The 20,100-nt window shown below is 38.4% G+C and overlaps 1 protein-coding gene across 2 annotated transcripts in view; it reads right to left on the bottom strand.

Annotated features, from left to right (window-relative positions):
• Positions 1-19,418, bottom strand: part of SLC30A9 (solute carrier family 30 member 9) — an 82,577-nt gene extending 63,159 nt beyond the window's left edge. For both annotated transcript variants that reach the window (XM_032334190.1, XM_032334191.1), the window contains exons 1-2: positions 19,164-19,418; positions 9,188-9,355 (exon numbers count right to left, since the gene is read on the bottom strand). In XM_032334190.1, coding sequence (XP_032190081.1) covers positions 9,188-9,355; positions 19,164-19,275 — 280 coding nt within the window. In that variant the 5' untranslated portion in view covers positions 19,276-19,418. The remainder of the gene's footprint in view (positions 1-9,187; positions 9,356-19,163) is intronic.
• Between the last annotated feature and the right edge of the window lie 682 nt (positions 19,419-20,100).

Genomic DNA, 20,100 nt, shown 5'->3' with positions numbered 1-20,100 from the left:
CTGACTACTTGTGACCTCTGTCTGTCAAATAAATAAATAAAATCTTTTTTAAAAATTAATTAATTAATTTATTTATTTTTCGAGAGTGAGAAGGAGCCAGAGGGGTAGGTAGGGAAAGAGGGAGATAAAATCTCAAGCTGATCCCACCACAGGGCTTGATCCCAGGACCCCAAGATCATGACCCGAGCCAAAACCAAGAGTCAGACACTTAACCTACTGAGCCACCCAGGTGCCCCTAATCTATTAAATTTTTATTTTAGTGACTATACTTTCATTTCTAAGATTTCTAGTTGGCTCTTTTCCAGATTTATTTGTTCTGGTTTTACTCTGCCAGTATGTATTTCAAATATGAGTACTTCACTTATTTTTCTGAGGATATTAAATTTATTTTAAAGCAATTCAGGCTGTTATTTTAGCATCATCTAGAGATAATACACATTTGATTTTGTTGGCTTTCTTACAGCTAGGATTTTTCATGCATTTTTTTATTGATACAAGATTTTATAAGTTTAAGGTGTATAATGTGTTGATTTGAAATGTACACATTGCAATATGATCCTTTGTGTATTTTTATGTTTGGGAGATTACAATCCTATTAATTAACTAATTGTTAATTAGTATCCTATTCTGAGTAAGATATATCCTTTCATTCTCCTCATGCTCTACCTCAAAACTCAATCTCATCTTTCTGTCTTGAACCAGATTTCCTACCGCCAGTTTGAAATTCCCACCCCTCGATCCAGTCTCGAAACCAGCAAATAGCAGGATCCAATTCCTCTTTTTCCCTCTTGCCTCCCTAACTTACAACTTCCTACAAGACAAAGCCTCACATAACAAATGGAAGAAGCCAGTTTAGCCTCCGATATGTGAGCGTGTGGGTAAGTTCAAACAATGAGTCGGACTCCAGCACCTGGCTATGCATGTAGCGCCTGTAGATCTATTATCCTAACCAAACGGAACCCCTCGTGGCCAATGTCTGATTACAGACCACAGTCCAGCACCTTCTGTTACACTCCTTGGACACAGCACAACTTTTTCGGAGTCCGGTTGTTTCTTCAGTTTTCTCTTTCTATATTTTACCTATCACTCCAAGGAAAAGTAGAACAGAAACCTCAAAGCATCTATTCAAAATGCTATCTTGATAAGAATTTCTGCCTAAGCCACTGATTTACCTTCCTTCAAAGGTTTTACAGGTAAATTACATGCCAACAGCCTAGGCACTAACAAAGACAAAGCTCTTTGAAATAAAAGCAAAGGACACCTGGGTGGCTCAGTCGGTTATGCATCTGCCTTCAGCTCAGCTCACAATCCCAAGGTCCTGGGACTGAGTCCCACACCTGGCTCCCTGCTCAGTGGAGAGTTTGCTTTTCCCTCTGTGCCTCTCTCCCTCTCTCAAAAATAAATAAATAAAATCTTCAAAAATAAAAAAATTAAAGCAAAAATCTTACATCTAATTTTTAGTATATCCTTAGGGTTTTTTTTAGTGAACTGGAGAAATGACTTAACACGGTACATTATGTTTTGATAACTAAAACACGTACGCAAAATCCAAAAGGTTTTAACTATACATCAAATCCTAAGTACATCATGATAGTATGAAACACTCCTATTTAGGGGCGCCTGGCTGTCTCGGTTGGTAGAGCATACAACTCTTGATGTTGGGGTTGTGAGTTAAGCCCACACTGGGTTCAGGGATTACTTAAAAAATTAAAAAAAAATTTAAAACACACTAATTAATAACTACAGCTTACAACACTTGACACCAAACAGTTCAATATGATTTCATTTTTGACTTTTTTTTAAATTTATTTGCAAATTCTAAAGCATCTTTATAAAAATCTATATATCAATTTCTTAAAATTTTGTTGTGGGAAGAGAGAATAGCGCAGACAAAAGTAAGGGAAAACATTTCATCACTCACCTAGTATCTGAACAGCTAAAATCTACCGTCAAAAGTTTCAGAGACAATCCACTTTTCCACAATGATCAAAGTAATTCAACCACATCACATGAAACAATCTGCTCTAAGACTGATATTTCTGGATATTTTTCTCACTACAAACTGTCTAGATGCTACTAATAATATAGTGCTAAGAATCATAAACAAGAAATGCAAGTAAATGGCTCAAAAACAGATATGAATACTTATTTGGCACACCAACATATTTATAAACTTATATTCTATCACTGGAGTAAAATCTTTATGATTTCAATAAATAACTAGATAGTCTATCCATGAATATCTCTAGACACTTGTTTAAAGCTCAACCCCTGGCTGTTTGCCACACATCTGCTGTCATTAACAAAATTAAAACTAATTTTACTAAAATTTAAAACATCTGAATGCTCCTTAAAAATTTAAGGATTCCTTAGCAAGTCTCTGTCTCTTAATGAGCTGTTCCTGACTTTACTATGTGATTTGAATTATTCAAAAGTCAATCTCAAATCCTTAAATATACAAATTATCTTTCAATCAAGCAATTACTTGCTTTCTATCTAATGGCTAACAAGTTCTAATTTGACCTAAGCAAATTCTGAAAAATTGAGCCCAAAATGAAACCATCAGTAAACAATGTATTTCTAATATAAGAAAATAAACTACCATTTTTATTTCAGTCAGCGGAGAAAAAAGAAACCTGGTCATGGATTTCAATTTCAAACATTCTGTATGGCAGAACCAACATTAAGTGCTTTTGCCTGAATCTATGTTCACCCCAGAAGAGTATTATAACATATTTTTTCCTGAATGGTATGATTTTATCACTTCTTTTCCCATTTCTATGTTCCAATAAATATGCTTACTTCTGGAACTGAGGGACTCATTACACTCTCCATCCCTTCAGCTTCTAATAGCAAACTCTCAATCAATATTCGTCCCTGCAGTTCTCCATCACCACAAGGAAAAGAGAACGAATTGATTAAAACTGCACAGGAAGCCCAGAGGGAGGATGGGGCTTAGGAAAAAGGATGAAAAACAGGCACTGTAAACACAAGCACAGGTTTCTCTAGGAATCTGTAAGATATTCCCCTGTGAAAGGCATCCAAATGAAGAAAAGGTAGTCTTGAAATGTTTATTATTCCTCAAACACTCTCTTCTTCTGACACCATATTCCCCGTGGTTTCCCTCCCACCTCTCCAGGCTGCTCCTTCTGAAGTATCCTCCGCAGGTTTCTCCTCTTTCATCTGCCCCTGACTCACTGGGGATTTCTGTACTGGAAGATCTTATCTCCTCACTCTGAACTCCCTTCCTGAACTGCCCCAGACACACTCATGACTTCAGTTATCTCCTGGATATAGTTAATAGCTAATCCTAAATCTCTCCCCAAGTTAGAACTCTGCATTCACTCATTTACAAATATTTATTAAACCCCTACTTCATGCAAACCGCTGCTCTAGGCACTGAGTCTCCTGCTTTTATGGGGCTTTAGAAACAAGGAGGGAATGAGAAATAAAAGAAATATTGAAAATATCAATCGGTATTAACTGCTACTCACAGAGAGAATTAAAATTAGGCTAATATTAAAGACTGACTGGGTGGCCACCTTATTTTTTTTTTAAGGTTTTATTTATTTATTTGAGAGAGAGAGAAAGGGAGAGCACATGCATACACATACAAGCAAGGCAGAGGGGCAGAGGGAGAAGCAGACTCCCTGCTGAGCAGGGAGCCCCACACAGGGCTAAATCCAAGGACCCTGAGATCATGACCTTAGCCAAAGGCAGACACGCTTAACCAACTGAATGGGTGGCTACTTTAGTTGAAATGATTAAAGAATGACTTTGTGCAGAGTTGACATTTTAACTAAGATATAAGTGACCAAAAGGGGTCAGCCATGTGTAGAAGGTCACCTTGAAAAGAGAAAGCACCTAGAGCAAAAGCCCTATAATGAGAACGAGGTTTTTTTATTTACTAAGAACCAAAGGGAGACTGGTTTGGCTGAAGAATAACGAGCATGAAAGAGTAGAAGCCCAGGGAGTAGGCAGTAATCCAGCCAAGAGATGATGAGATGATGATGTCTCACTGCAGAAAAGCAGCACACCCAACTGCCTACCAGTCATCTGTTAAGATGTCACAGAGGCACCTACAGTTCAGATGTCCAAAACTAAATCACCATCTTCTCATTAAAATACACACTCGTTTTGGTATTCCCAATTTTAGAAATCAATGAATCATCTATACAATCATCCAATCCAGTCAGTAACCAGGCACTATGCTTTACTTGATCTTCTTCTCTTTTTCCTAAATTCAATCACCAAGTCCTAATTATTCAGCTCCTAAATCTCCAGTTCATCTACTCACTTAAAAAAAGCATCGCCAAATGAGGGTCTATCTTAGTCTAGACCCTCATTTGTAATACTGCTCTCACTCTCCTTCCTTTCCAATGGGTTTTCTAGTAAGCAACTATTATCTTTCTAAAACTTTAAATCTGATCAAGTACTTCTCCTACTTAAAATACTCTAACAGATTCCCAGTGTCTAGAAAACAAAGTCCAAATTCCTCAACAAAACCTTGATCTGACTTTGCTGACCACCTGATATTCATCCCTTGTGCTCTCAAAACTACCAACATCATCACCAGGTCCCATACTCACTAACCTAATCACACTAAAACACTTGCAGTTTTGCCTTTCTCTACCATTCATCACACCAGTATCTACTTTTTTCTTTTAGGTCCCTAACTAGGTAACATTTCCTCATGGAAAATTTTCTCCTTTCTCAATCATTCAAGACTCAGTTCAATACCCCTCTAAGTACTTCTGCAGCACACAGTATTTCCTCCGCCGTGGTATTTACCATGCAGTATTATTTTTGTTTGCTTAACTTTGTTTTAATTTTCATTTTAGTAATAAAGTCAGAGTCATTCTATTTTGCTGCCATATAAAAAGTATTCAATAAATACATCTTGGGGTGCCTGGATGGCCAAGTCAGTTTAGCGTCCAACTCTTGATTCTGACTCACGTCATGATCTCAGGGATGTGGGATAGAGCCCTGAGTCTGGCTCTGCCCTCAGAGCAGAGTATGCTTATCCCGCTCCCTCTGCTCCTCCCCCGTTCTATCTCCAAAACGAATAAATAAAAACCCTTAAAAGTAAAACAATTCTTGAATAAATAGATGAATAAAGGACTTCATTTTAATGCTGCACAGCAGACTAGATATCCTGGACGAAATCTTTTCAAACACATTGCTAAGCTCAAAAAAATGATGCAAAGAGGGCAAAAACAAAAGGAAAGCTGAACCTCTACAGACTAAGTGAGAACACCAAAGCCAAGCAACCTTTCCCCTGAGATTTCTGTTGAGGTGTTTTTTTTTTTTTTTTAAGATTTTTTTTTTTTTTTTTTAAATTGACAGAGAGACAGAGACAGTGAGAAAGGGAACACAAGTGGGGCTGGGGGAGAGTGGGAGAGGGAGAAGCAGACTTCCCACTGAGCAGGGAACCTGATGTGGGAGTCAATCCCAGGACCCTGGAATCATGACCTGAGCCCAAGGCAGAGCTTAACAACTGAGCCACCCAGGTGTCCCTCTGTTGAGGTTTATAGTCTTTGAGCTTCTACTTCCATTGCTGTTAGAGGCATGAGAGACAGGAGAAGACGACTACATTCTATTCCAGATGGAACATCTAACAGGAGACTCCCAGAAAAAAAGCTAGACAGACAGCATAACTGTGAACTTAAAAAAAAAAAATTAAAAAAAAGCACACACACAGAAGGGAACAGCAAGAAAGCATGCCAACCTCTCCTTTGGTGTTAAATAGTGGGGATGAAAAACATAAGGCTAAGTCAGCCCTCACACAAGTCTGCAGTCTGAATTCATGCTACCAAAGTGGTCTAAAAAGTCTAGCGCAAAGAATTTAAGTTAATTTGGTCCCAGGCTGTACTCCCAGCAGCTAAGTGAGGCACAAGCAAACTATGCAGAAATGCATCTTCAATCCTTCGAATAGTTCCAAAATACTAAACTCCATGGAAAATGAATAATTGTCAATTAAAAAACAAAGACATGGCATCATGAATGAGTGCACAAAGTAAAAAGATAATACAGTAAGAATGAAAAAATTTCAGATACAATTTTCATTTATAGAATATAAAATAGACACATTTAATATGGTAAGTGATAAAACAGGAGTTTGAAAACTTAAGGAACAAGAAAACAAATAAGCAAGGTGAAAAATAAACAATTTCTAGAAATGAAAAATATAATCATTGAAATTAACAACCCAACATACGGGGTGCCTGGGTGGCTCAGTCGGTTAAGTGTCTGCCTTTGGCTCAGGCTGAGCCCTGCCTCAGGCTCCCTGCTCAGCAGGAAGTCTGCTTCTCCCTCTCCCTCTCCCACTGCTTGTGTTCTCTCTCTCGCTGTGTCTCTCTCTGTCAAATAAATAAAACCTTAAAACACACACACACACACACACACACACACACAAACCCAACATACATATCAACCAGTAGACCAGAGGCTAACTAACAAGGGAATTAGCAAACTAGACAGATCTAAAAAAATAATCCAGAATTCAGGCCAGAAAGATAAAGAAATACAAAATACGACAGAGAGATTTAGAGACATGGAAAATAAAACAAAAAGATCTAACATAATTCTTAGAGTTCCAAAAAGAGATAAAAGATAACTGAAAACTGACTCAGTCAGTGAAACATGTGACTCTTGATCTCAGGGTTTAGAGTTCAACCCCCATGCTGGCTGTATAGATTACTTAAAAATCTTAAAAATAAATGAACAAAGGGGCATCTAGGTAGCAAAGTCAGTTAAGTGTGAGTGAGACTCCTGGTTTCCGCTCAGGTTGTGATCTCAGGGTGATGAAATCAACCCGCACACCAGACTCCACATCTACTTAGGTTCTCTCTCTGTCTCCCTCTGACACTCCCCATGAGCTTGCTCAATCTCTCTCTCAAATAAATAAATCTTTAAATAAATAATACATTTTTTAAAAAGAGAGAGAACCAAGAAAAGGTAATAGAGAGTGACAGAGAATTACAGAATACTACTAATCCTCAGTTCCTGGAAGCCCAACAAATCTCAAGCAGGATAAATACACAGAAATACATACCTAGTATGCAGAAATACATACATAGTATAACTGCAGTTTACACCAAAGAAAAAGACTTTCAAAATAAAGTTAATCAAATTTAAAAAGCAATAAAATAGAAAAAACATGAGAACAAAAGCATGATATGGACTTCTCAACAGCAACAGAACCCAAAAGACACTGGAATAACATCTTAAATTGCCTTTACCATAAAAAGATCCTCACCTAAAGGAACTTGTATAAGATGTACTACATCAGACAGAAAGACCAGAGAAATAAGAAAAGGTGGTTAACAAGGATTTTAGAGATATTTGAACAAATAATGATGTATATTGTATAGAGGGGATAGATCAGAATAGACACAAAATACTAGCCAATAAATAGCATGTGAGTTGGGAGAAAGTGACCAGAATTAAAGGATTCTAAGTTCTTTATATTTTTCAGAAAAAAATGTTAAGCTTTTTTTTTTTCCCATACAAAATAGACTTTATTTATTTATTTATTTTGGCTGGGTAGAGCATACTTTATTGGTGTTCTTAACAATGTAGGGCTCTCCAAGCCTCTCCTTTTCTTCAAGGAGTGGAAACTATGGAGGTTGGGAGATTCTCAGTGTATTGGGGATGAGTTATGGTAAATACTTCTCAGCAGCTGAGGGCCTCTCTCTTCCTCTGCTCTCACTGAGGGTGGTGGTTTAGAGGGCTCTTACTTCCTGAAGGCCATGAGGATCATAACATCCACCACCCGGTTGCTGTAGCCAAATGTACTGTCATACCAGAAAAGGAGCTTGACAGTGTGGTCACTGAAAGCAATGCCAGTCCCAGCATCTAAGGTAGAAGAGCAGGTGTCATTGTTAAAGTCACAGGAATGTTAAGCTTTTTAATTACCTTTAGACGCTGAAGTACACAGAGTATTTAACTCCCAAGCTAATGCATGTATGTGTGTGCACATGGGGGAGAAAGGATAACGCAGAGAGAAAAAAGAAAAAAAAAGGCAAAAAAGAAGTTAAAACAAAACAAAACAAAACAAAAACCAGGGAAGCCTGGGTGGCTCAGTCAGTTAAACATCTGCCTCAGCTCAGGTCATGATCTCAGGGTCCTGGCCTCAAGTCCCACATCAGGCTCCCTGCTCAGCTGGAAGCCTGCTTCTTCCTTTACTTCTGCCTGCCTGTGCGCTCTCTCTCTCTCTGACAAATGAATAAATAAAATCTTCAAAAAATTAAATTAAATTAAAAAAAATTTTTAAAAACCCACAAGGAAGCTCATGAGACAATGGCAGAAATATGCTCAAATATATCAGTAATAACAGTAAATATAAACAAACTAAATTTCTAATTATTAGACAAAGATTCAAATCAGGACAAAAAAAGGTTAAAATTAAAGGATGGGAAAACAGGCAAATACTAATAACATCTGGTAGAGACACTAAAAAAAAAGAGTTGTTACATAAAAAGAAAGGGTGTAATGCATCAGTGTTATGTAATGACTCTAAATGTTTATGTATCTAATAACATAGCTACAAAATAAATAAAGCAAAATTTTAGGGACAACTGTTGAAGGAAAGTCTGTCAAATCCACCAGAGCTATGGTGGCTTAAACACCTACTTTAGAAGAAAAGGAAGGTACGGAATTAATGAACAATACAGCTATCTGATCATTTAAAAATGAATGACAGAATAAGCACAAAGAAAACAGGAGGATATAACTAAGGTAAGAATAAAAATTAACCAAACAGGAAACAAACATACAATATAAATATTCAAAGTAAAAAGATACTACTTGGAAAAATAAGAAAATGGACAGAGTTCTGGCAAAATTAATCAAGAAAATGGCAAACACCATTAAGAATGAAAAAAAAAAAGATAAAACTATAAATGCTGCTAAGAGTATACAGAGACTATTATGAACTTGATGCCAGTAAATTAAAAATTTAGTTTAAGTGGACAAACTCCCAGAAAAAAATAGAACTTACCAAAACTGAGTCAAAAGCAGAAAAATTAGAAGAAAGTAAATTAGCAGTTTAATAGCTTTCCACAAAGTAAACATTAACCCAGATAGTTTTATACATAAGTTTTATCAAACATTCAAGGGACAAATAATCTTACACAAGCTATTTCAGTATATAGAAAAAAAATGATTTTAAAAGATTTATACACACCTGTTTCATCAAATGATGGTACTTTTTCCACTCTGAGAGTCTGTGATCCCTGTCCTTCCTTCTGAACATTTGTGGAGTATGACTTCACTTGACTCAGTGTACAAATAAATGGGTGACTATAGCGAACCATGTTTGAAAAGCTTCCCAATGTCACTACATTCTGCCATTCTACCAAAAAAAAAAAAAAAAAAAAAATTAATGCCAAACAAACTTACAACAAAAATTTTATACCCAATAAAACATACCTACTATGGCAGAAAGAAAATAATTTTACAGAGTAACAATAAAACTTTCATTCTGCTAAATATCCAAAAGCACATGCCAACCCACCCTCTCTGTAGAGGTGTTTCATTGACCCCTACGTGTATGGAGACTATGCTTTGTAAAGAAAAAATAATAATATTCTTATTCTCTAATTTGTAAATTCACCTATATGGGAAATTTTATTTTTAAAAGTCTTTAGAAAGATTTTATTCATTTATTTATTTGAGAGAGCATGCACAATCAAGAGCAAAGGGAGAGGCAGAGGGAGAAGCAGATTCCTCATGCAACCTGACACAGGGCTCGATCCCACGACCCTGAGACCATGACCTAAGCCCAAGTCAGATGTTTAACCCACTGAGCCCACCCAGGTGCCCCTGGAAACTTAAAATATGTAAAATCAGATAAGACATTCTCATCATTCACCTCTTCTGAAACATCTCTGACATATGATACTTTTTATTTTGTCTATGCTGGTTACATGTTAAAAAATGTTGGCATAATGTACTTTTCCGAGTAGAGAACTCTGAGAGGGAGGAGGTAAGGAGGGCTTCCTCCTCAAAATTACCCTGTGTCCTTCTGCTAGCTAGAGATTTATTCCTCTTTCATTTCACAATCAATAAGTGAATTATATTAATCAGTCATTCATACTGTCACTGATTTTTTTTAATCAGATAATTAGATCAACATTTGGTGAGATCCCTCAGTACACAGGAATTCTAATTGAAGGAAGAATAGAAGACTAATTACAAAGCACTTCAGCTGCTGCATCTGGTTGACTGTGGGCTTTGGAGGGCTGAAATACTGAAGAAAAATATATTCCACACTTGCACTGAAGTGGCAGAAAACTAAATCTGTCTTTACTTTCATGTGACCCTCTTTCTCTCTTTTTTTTTTAAATTATGAGTACTAGACCTTGAACATCTTGTGAATAATTTACATATTTTTTAAAGTGTTAGCTGAAATAATGAAGGTATATCATTAGAGATAGTCAAGTTTTTCCTGAGTGGAGGGTTATGCATTTAAGGGCTGGAACTTTTCTTTCTTTCCTTTTTTTTTCCCCCTAAGTAATCTCTCACCCAACTTGGGGACTGAACTCCACCTTGAGATTGAGGGCCATGTGCTTTACCTACTGAGCTAGCCATGCACCCTGAGGGTGAAAGTTTTCTAACTGCTTAATAATGATCTTCCAGGGGCACCTGGGTGGTTCAGTGGGTTAAAGCGTCTGCATTCAGCTCAGGTCATGATCCCAGGTCCAAGTTCCCAAGGTCCTGGGATCGAGGTCCACATCAGGCTCTCCGCTCAGCAGGGAGCCTGCTTCCTCCTCTCTCTCTCTCTCTCTCTCTCTCTCTCTCTCTGCCTGCCTATCAGCCTACTTGTGATCTCTGTCAACTTACTGTTTCCCTTATTTGGCAAATAATTGTCCCTTATTTGGCAAATAATTGTTTCCCATATTTGGCAGTATGTTTTGGGGCATGGTGAACCTAGTCTCATATCTACCTGCACCAATACTTCCTCACCTCCATGTTAATTTGATGCAAATCTCAGACATAAAATTATTTATTTATATGTTTATTTATAAAGATTTTATTTATTTGAGGTAGCGAGCACAAGCTGCGGGAAGGGTCAGAGGCAAAGGAGGATGGGGACTCCCCATTGAGCAGGGAGCCCAACGTGGGGCTTAATCCCAGAACCCAGGGATCATGACCTGAGCCAAAGGCAGACGCTTAACTAACTGAGCCACCCAGGCACCCCTCAGACATAAAATAATTTAATTCATAAAATTTTCCATACGTATTCTAAAAGACAAGAACTAAAAAACACAGCCAAACGACCATGATAAAAAATAAGCAATGCTTTATATCATCAAATATCATCAATTTCCAATTGTTGCAAGTGTTATAATTTTTTGTGTATAAACAGACCCTAATAAGATCCATTTACTATTGTTGACTGAGATGTCTTCTGAGTCTCCTGAAAGCCACAGGATGTATTTTTTTTCAGCACAGGGCCTGAACCTGTAACCCTGAGATCAAGACCCAAGCTAAGATCAAGAGTCACTCAGTCACCGACTGAACCACCCAGGTGCCCCCAGGATATCTTTTTTTTTTTTTTAAAGAGCCATTTTTAAAGTGAAGAAATCAAGTTATTTGCCCTAAATTTTTGTCCTGGTATTTTTCCAGTCTGAATTTTGCTGACTTAATTCCCATGGTGTTGTTTAACCTGTTCTGTATGTTCTATATAAATCGATGAATGTGAAGGTTTTATCTAAATTCTGATTCTTTTTATTAGAACAAACACTATTTACTAAGCAGTGATGAGTTCTGGGATGCCTAACTGGCTCAGCTAGTATAGTTAGCAGCTCCTGATCTCACAGTCTTGAGTTTGAGCCCCATGTTGGGCCTAGAGCCTACTTTAAAAAAAAAAAAAAAAAAAGCAGTGGAAGTGTTTTCATCAAGTACCACATATTTGGTTGTCTTTCTTTATTTGTGTAGTGTCTGCTATTGTTCAGTGCCCAGAACCATTTACCCATTAGGTGGGTATAAAATGGTGATATTCAAATTTTACCACTTCTTCATTTGTCAGAATACTTCAAAAAGAAAATTCCCCACATATATGTGGTCACTCAGCAGTACAGTTTACAAGAAAATCAGACTAAATTTTCTCCTTACTTACCAGTTCTCAAAATAATGAGTTCACTACATACTATCCTGAAGTAGTGACACAGTAATTTGCGTATGTATCATTATTTCGTAGATTTAAACATTACTGATCTATTTCAATCCATTTTAGTTGCTCTGATTAATGGTCAAATAGTCCCATTTTTGGCCAAAAGGGTCTCTTCAAATTGACTCCTGCATTCTTTAGACACTAACCTAGAAATAACCTTGCTAGCTGTCCCAAAAAGTCCTTAATTTTTAACTTCAGTAGAATTTCAGGTATCAGCAACTTCAAAAGTACACATCAGGCATTAATGCAAGATCAAAAACTGCAAAAACTTGAAGAATACATTACCATCTTTAACATTTTATATTCTAAAAAATATATAGGACCACATTTGATTCAATAAGCCAAATATAATATCTAAAACACAGCAACTGAAACACAACCATTTAAAAAAAAAAAGGAAACACGCAGGTGCCTGGGTGACTTAGTCGGGTAATAAGCATCTGCCTTTGGCTCAGGTCATGAAGGGCTCCCTGCTCAGCAGGGACTCTACTTCTCCCTCTCCCTCTGCTTGTGCTTACGCTCTCTCTCTCTCTAATAAATAAAATCTTTAAAAAAAAAAAAGAAAAGAAAGAAAGAAAGAACCCTTTTTAAATCAATTACTGAATTCATTAGTTAATACTAGGATGCAGAAAAACAGTTTAAAAAAAATAGTACCCACCACTAATATTTCCTTTCGTCAAGGTAACATCTAAAATAAGCTACACACAGAAGATTAATCTTTTTGAAAGTTTGGTGCTCACAGTTCTATGGGCTTGGACGAGGACTTCTCATCACTGTATATATATAAGAGCTGTATCTTCATCAAGACTGCAGAGAGACTCTCATCTTGTCAATCTAGTTACAACAATCAGTCCTCTCTGCCTTTTTTACTGTTATTGCCTCTGTAGCTCCTAACAATCACTGCTGATAAGCACTTGTCTCCTCTCTCCAATCTGGTTTGTCACCTACCATTTCCTCTGGCTTTAAGAGGAAATTTGGCCCTCTTTTTCACACTACAACAAACAACAAAAGAAACTCTATCTCATGCAAACTGACAATTCTATCTTCTGGATATGCTGCTCCTGCAATAACCATAACTATAAACAAAAAGATTTCTTACAGTTTGTGCTGTTTCATTACTGGCTCATTTAAGGGCTAGAGACTCAAAATTGTAGCTTACACCTTCTAAAGATCAATCTCTTTACTTAAAAGACTATTTCAGTAGTTTTGCCCCCAAATTCCTAAAGCACTGACGTTGATTATGTTATACTTAATTTTATAAGAGGTTAGTGTGAACTTAAAATACACAATAATAAGCCGAGTAGCACAGCAGAGGCATGCTGGGCCCATTAAATACACAATAATATGCAAAAATTGTTCTTTGTGGTAATATTTATCATGGCAAAAACTGGAAAAAACTTAAACATTTCCTAATAGAAAAATAATTAAGTTATGAGAGGTCCCTACATTTTCACTGTGTATATATTTAAATCTTTTAAGAATGTGGGAAACTATTCATCATGCTGCATTTAAAAAAAAGGAAGAGACAAAACAACATAGTGGGATTTCAACTATTAAAAATGTGGCTAGTGGGGGTACCTGACTGGCTCAGTCAGTAGAGCATGTGACCCCTGATCTTGGCGTTGTGAGTTTGCGCCCCATACTAGGTGCAGAGCCTACTTTTTAAAAACGTGACTGGGGAAATATCTAGATTATGCACAATTTTTACTCTATAACACTTTGCTGTACTTTCAAAAATGCCTAAATTTTTAAAAACTAAGAATGTAGTCATTGCCAAATTACTTCTATTATTATTACTACTAATATTAACAGTATCTACTTTATTTTAATTCTTTCGGCTAGCCAAAAATGCAGAAAAATCTTTTGTGCCTATCATCTACCAAGCGAAAGTGTAACCTGGATCAGGTAGCTCAGCCTTGAGGACTATTACTGACGTGATTTTTATCCACCAATAGGGAAGTTCTGTGTTTTGGTTTTGGGTTTTTTTTTTAATATGAGATCGGGGCAACTTCCTGCACTGCCTCTTGGTATACATTTCTATTGCACTTAATTCTTATTAATATTTGCTTAGACAAATAAAAACAACAATATCTAATATATTCAGGGTTGACCAAGTGCCACTGTCCAAAATACTTCACCTCTATTACCACATTGTATAATTTATATTCCAAAACATACCTCAAAGCCATCTACTTCCCTCCATCTTCATTGCTAGCTACCAAGGCCTTGCCACAGCCTTGTCTGCCTAGCAACTCCCAAAAGATCTCTTTAATTCACGCTCTCCTTTCCAAACCCATTTTCCACAAAGTAGACTGCTATTTTTACAATATTGCCTTTTAGGGCGCCTGGGTGGCTCAGTCAGTAAAGCGACTGCCTTCGGCTCGGGTCGTGATCCCAGGGTTCTGGGATCAAACCCTGCATCGGGCTCCCTGCTCAGTGGAGAACCTGCTTCTCCCTCTCCCTGTGTCTACCTGTGCTCACTCTCACTCTCTCTTTCTGTCAAATATATAAATAAGTTATATATAATTTATTTATATGTGTGTGTGTGTGTGTATAGCCTTTTAAACCTATGGCCTAAAAGGCTCCAGTACCTCTCAAACTTCATTTCATATCCTCCCCTCCCTTACCCGAGCCACAGCAGTTTTCTTTTCTGCTCCTGAATACTAGTAGTCTGGTCTCTAGGGTTCCTGTTTGTTCTACCCAGACTGCTCTTCACCACAGATCTTCATTTCATTTTTCAAGACTTCTATTATTAGAAGTGGGATTTCAACTATTACTTTTTCATTTTTCAAGACTTGACTCAGTCACTGCTTCCTCAGCATATCTAAAGAAATGGCCTCTCGTAGCTACTTTCTAGCCCATCACCTGGTTTACTTCTTTCCTAGCACTCAGCCTTGTTTTCTCATTCCTGGTATCTGCCCAATAAAGGAGGATACTATGTCTGTCTTCTTCAGCAGCTCAGCACCAGCAACAGTGCCTCAGACCTCTTTGCTGAAGCAAGCCTCACTCACTAAAAGTTAGGAGGAACATAGTATAGTTAGTCTCATTTTACAGCTACAAATCCTATCATTAACTTGAACTACATAGAATCATGGTGTCAGCCTGCCAGAATGGTCTTTTGTTAGTTCTTCAAAGGGCGGGGGGGGGGGGTGCGGGGGGTACAACAAAACAAAATTCTTGTCAGATTAGAGACAAGAGTAAAATACAAAAATTTAATTTATACTTTTTACTTAAAGCTACACTTCTATTAACCTCAGATTTAAGCAAAAGCATGTGTCCATTAATTTGGTATACTGTACTTAAAGGAGAAGCCTCCCATCTCAAATTTTTGCCAAATGAGGCAAGGCATAAATATATGAAAAATAAAGTAAGTGTTCTATGAAAAGTCAGAGAAACTTAAAAAGGAAATATTTACTACAGAAACAAGTCACATTTTTATAATGTAAAAGGATTATGTTTATTATAGATTGTTTGAAAAATACAGTTAATAAAAAAATTTTTCTAGGGAAACTTATTGTTAATAGCACAGTATATATTCTTAACCGTACTTTTTTCTAGTTTTACCTAATAGTATAAAAGCATTTTCCCCAAGCGCGTGGGTGGCTCAGTTGGTTAAGCCACTGTCTTTAGCTCAGGTCACAATCCTGGAGTCCACGGATGGAGTCCCACATCAGGCTTCCTGCTTGGCAGAGAGTCTGCTTCTCCCTCTGACCCTCCCCCACCTCATGTTCTCTCTCTCTCTCATTCTCTCTCTCATACAAATAAATAAAATATATATATTTAAAAGCATTTTCCCGTCACTATTCTTCTAAAATTTTTTTAATGCTGCATGTATCAACAGCCCATAATAAAGGCACCATAATATATTTAAGTTTCCAACTCTCTATAACTATAAATGTTACCAATTTATTACTATGAATAATGAACTTGTGCACACATTATAATACCCGTCTGATTATTTTTTTATATAGTTTTAAATAGAATCACTCGGGGGTGGCGGGGGCAGCACCTGGGTGACTCAGTCAGTTAAGTCTCTGCCTTTGGCTCAGGTCATGATTTCAGGGTTCTGGGATTGAGCCCCATGTCAGGCTCTGTGTGGAGTGTGCTTGTACCTGTCCCTCTGCTCCTCCCCCACAACCCCCTCCCCAAGCTCTTTCTCAAATAAATAAAAGCTTTTAAAAAAATAGAATCACTGGGTCAGAAAGTATAAACCTTTAAAGTTCTTTTTTTTTTTTTTTAAGATTTTACTCACTCATTTGACACAGAAAGAGCACACACATATAGGTGGCGCAGCAGGCAGAGGGTGAAAAAGGCTCCCAGGTGAGCAAGGAGCAGGATTCGGGGCTCCTTGATCCCAGGATTCTGAGATCATGACCTGAACCAAAGACAGAAGCCTGACTGTGCCACCCAAGCACCCCTAAAGTTCTTTTCATAAAAGAATAACTGACCACCAGAACACTGAATTATATGTCCCAATCAATAGAAAAAGAGAGTTCCTGCTTTCCTGCACCCTCAATATGAGGTATCAATATGAAAAAATAGCCAATATAAGACAGGCAACGAGTAGCAAATCCTTACGCTTTTATTTCTACGCTTATTGGTAAGTATGGTACATTTTACATTTTTATATGCCATCTGAACTCCCTTATGAACTCATTCATATTCTTCACCCATTTTTTTTTAAACTGGAAGATACACTGGTATGTAAGAATTCTTCATAAGTTAGGGATACTAATTTTATAACTGCCCTGTCCAGTACAGTAGTCACTGTTCACTGAGCCCTTGAAATGTGACTATTCTGAACTAAAATGTGCTAAATGTAAAATACACACTGGACTTCGAAGTTTTAGTACAAAAAGATGATGTAAAATATCTCAAAAATTTGATCTCGATTACATATTTAAATATTTTTAATATACTGGATAAAATAATATTAAAATTAATTATTAAATTAAACTAAATATTAAAATTAATTATCTGTTTTTACTGTTTCACATATGGCTATCAGACAACCCAAGATCACATACGTGGCTCCTGTTATCTTTCTTTTGGATGCCAAGGCTCTACAATACTATTTTCCTTTTCACCTTTAAACTGAGCTTTCAGTGTATAGGCATTTCTCATTTTTAAGTATGCAGATAAAGCAAGAATTTCCCTTACGGTTTCCTTCTCTCCTTATTCTTTGTAAGTCTACCCCCTCTGCCATACAAGAATTTTAGAAGCATAAATTTTATTTCTTGACAAAGAAAAACATCTGTTTTTAGATTATTTTCCCCCGAAAATTTTCAGATATCACTTTCTCCTTTCATGCAACTGACTTAAATAGTACCCTTTCCTAATGCTTTTTAATTTTACGATAATGGCTGTCCTTTTAAAAACTGTTTCAGTTATTATTGGAACTAAATTTTCACAAAGGAGGTTATTTTTAAAACCTACTATGTGTTAAGTGTGAAAACACATCTTAATTTTCTGGTGATAAACATTCCAAAGAACTTTGCAAAGTCATCCTGACCAAAGAAATAGGTACTTATTATCTGTGGTTCACAGACAGGTGAAACAAAGAGTACATAATTTTTGGTATGATGATGGCTATTATTACTATATAATTACAAATTACACAATTTCAAGTCCTTTCTACCGTCTTAGAAGGCAGGTTACCCAGTATACCTAACTTAAGTGTAAAATGCCAAAACTGCTTGGTAAATAGAATCAACTATGCTAGAAAGTTTACTTGAGGATTTCTGGAGTATGGTATAATCAGAAGATTCATTTTGTTCGTAAGAGAACCAGCTGTATTGCCAATATATTAAAAAAAAAAAAAAAAAAAAACACCTCTACTTTTCTATCCCCACCAAAAAGTCACAGAACATGATGTTAAAATTAACCATTCTGAAATTTTAAAAGCTTTTACATTTACTGCAAATAAACGATACTTATATATTCTCATTTATCTTCACAGTACAGATGTCACTATAACTTGTTACTTTTAAACTTGGTTGACTGGACTACAAGTTTTAACTTCTACTGCCACGCCACAAACATGCTACAAGCTTTTTCAAACATGAATTTTTGGAAAATGTTATCCGTAAACACTCTATGCTCAAAAATCTAAGGCATTAGACTAGGGGCGGATTTGGTTCTGTTTTTCTCTCTGTTTTCGAGCGGTCAAGCTATTATGGCATCCCAAGCTATGGCAAAAACGTAGGTAAGCCTGACTAAAACTTACAAATTCAATGCTATTTTGGAAACTGCGGGACAACTTAAATTTGAGTAAGAAAAGAGTGTTTAAGGAGAGGGATAAAAATTCTCGTCAACCACGTTTTTCTGGGTTACCGCTCCATTACACAAGTTTTCACCGTAAAGATCGTTCAACGAAACTGAACACTTAGTTTGCTTTATGATCCAAAACTGGATTCATTCAATGACTGTGGCATGGTCGTATCCTCACACTTAAGAGTGATTCGTAAATGATGAGTAGCACCCCCATCCCTCACTCCCTCCTTCCTTTTTAGGACATTTAAGGGAAAAAGTTAGGAGAACGGGAAAAGGAGCAGGGCAAGAAAATCTGTTGAGCCAAAAGCGCTCACTGAAGGGGAGCCGATGAACTCGAAAGATCCTGGCACTTTTAGGTTTCCGTAATTTCTCATTGCCTGGGGGAAAGGGGCTGACATTGCAGGACACCGCGATGCGCACGTAGCATTTTATCTGCTACAAATGGTTGGCTTCAAGTATGTGACCCGGCCCGGGAGCTACCTGCCAGTTTCCATGGGAGTTGTGCTAGGGCCTTGGGGAAAACCAGGGTCTGGGAGAGCTGTCAGAGGTCTCTGCCACCTGGGCGAGCTGAACTGCAAAGACACAGACCCAAAAGGAAGGTTCTGGGGTTGGAGAAGGTCAAGCGGCCGAAATGCCCGAGGCGAGGCGCCGAGCTCGGCCTGCTCCTCCAGGCCGGCTGCCGCGGAGTCAGCGGCCGAGGCGGGACACTCACCCTGGCGCTCGCTGGAGCCGCGGGCCGCCGCCCTGCAGCGCAGATGGAGCCGGCAGAGGGAGGACCAGCTACACCTGTGGGCCGCAGTGGCGGCGGCCAAGCCCGGTAACATCCTGGCGGGGCAAAGGCCCCCACTCGGACACCACCTCCTGCCTCCGCGACGCCGCGGGGAACAACTGACTCCATAGACTGGACACCGGGTAACACTCACGCCTGCGCCGCCCTAGGCGGCCTCACTGACCCGGAAATGGTAACAGCGTTTATCGGCGCCTGCCGGGCAGGCGGCGGAAGTGACGTAACGAGGAACACAAACCCTGAGCCCGGGTTTCCGCAGAGCGGGACCGACGGCGTGGGCAGGGCGTGGCTGCAGTCAGGGTCGGTGTCCGCCGTTTTTTTGTTGTTGTTTTGTTTTGTTTTGTTTTTTCGCAGCACCTGTGTCTTTTACTTTCGGTGGAAAGCATCGCGTAACTTGTTTTCATCGAAACGGGGCAGCGTTGGGAGAAGTGACAGGGACTTTTCCGGCGTCTGCCTGCTCCTGTTTTCTGAGCGCACTCGAGCGGTGGTGGTGGAAATGGGAAGACAGGTGGAAGGGAAGGATGCTGGCCTTCTCTACCGCGTTCGGAGCCTTCCTGGATGAGCCTAAGCGGCAGCTCCCCTGCGGAACTCGCTACTCTCCGAACCTGGCCGCAGTACTTCGTTCTCTTTTGTAAGACCCCTCCGTGTAGCCGGCGCATGAAGGCGGGTGCTCGCTTTGGGATCGGTATGGCCGTGCTAACCTCTGAACCTCAGAGTCTCGTGTTAATGTAGTAAAGTCAGACTTTCATGTGTTCACGATTTGCCTGAGTAAACGGAGAGGTGCAGACTTCGGAGCGGGAGCCAGTCTGGTTCTAGGGAGAAAGAGACAGGAACGATCTTCACCGCGGTAAGCACCGCGGCG

The sequence above is a fragment of the Mustela erminea genome, chromosome 2 (assembly GCF_009829155.1).
Source record: "Mustela erminea isolate mMusErm1 chromosome 2, mMusErm1.Pri, whole genome shotgun sequence".
In the NCBI taxonomy this organism is placed as follows: domain Eukaryota; kingdom Metazoa; phylum Chordata; class Mammalia; order Carnivora; family Mustelidae; genus Mustela; species Mustela erminea.
The sequence above is the reverse complement of the archived record's forward strand: the minus strand, read 5'-3'. Positions and strand labels throughout refer to the sequence as shown.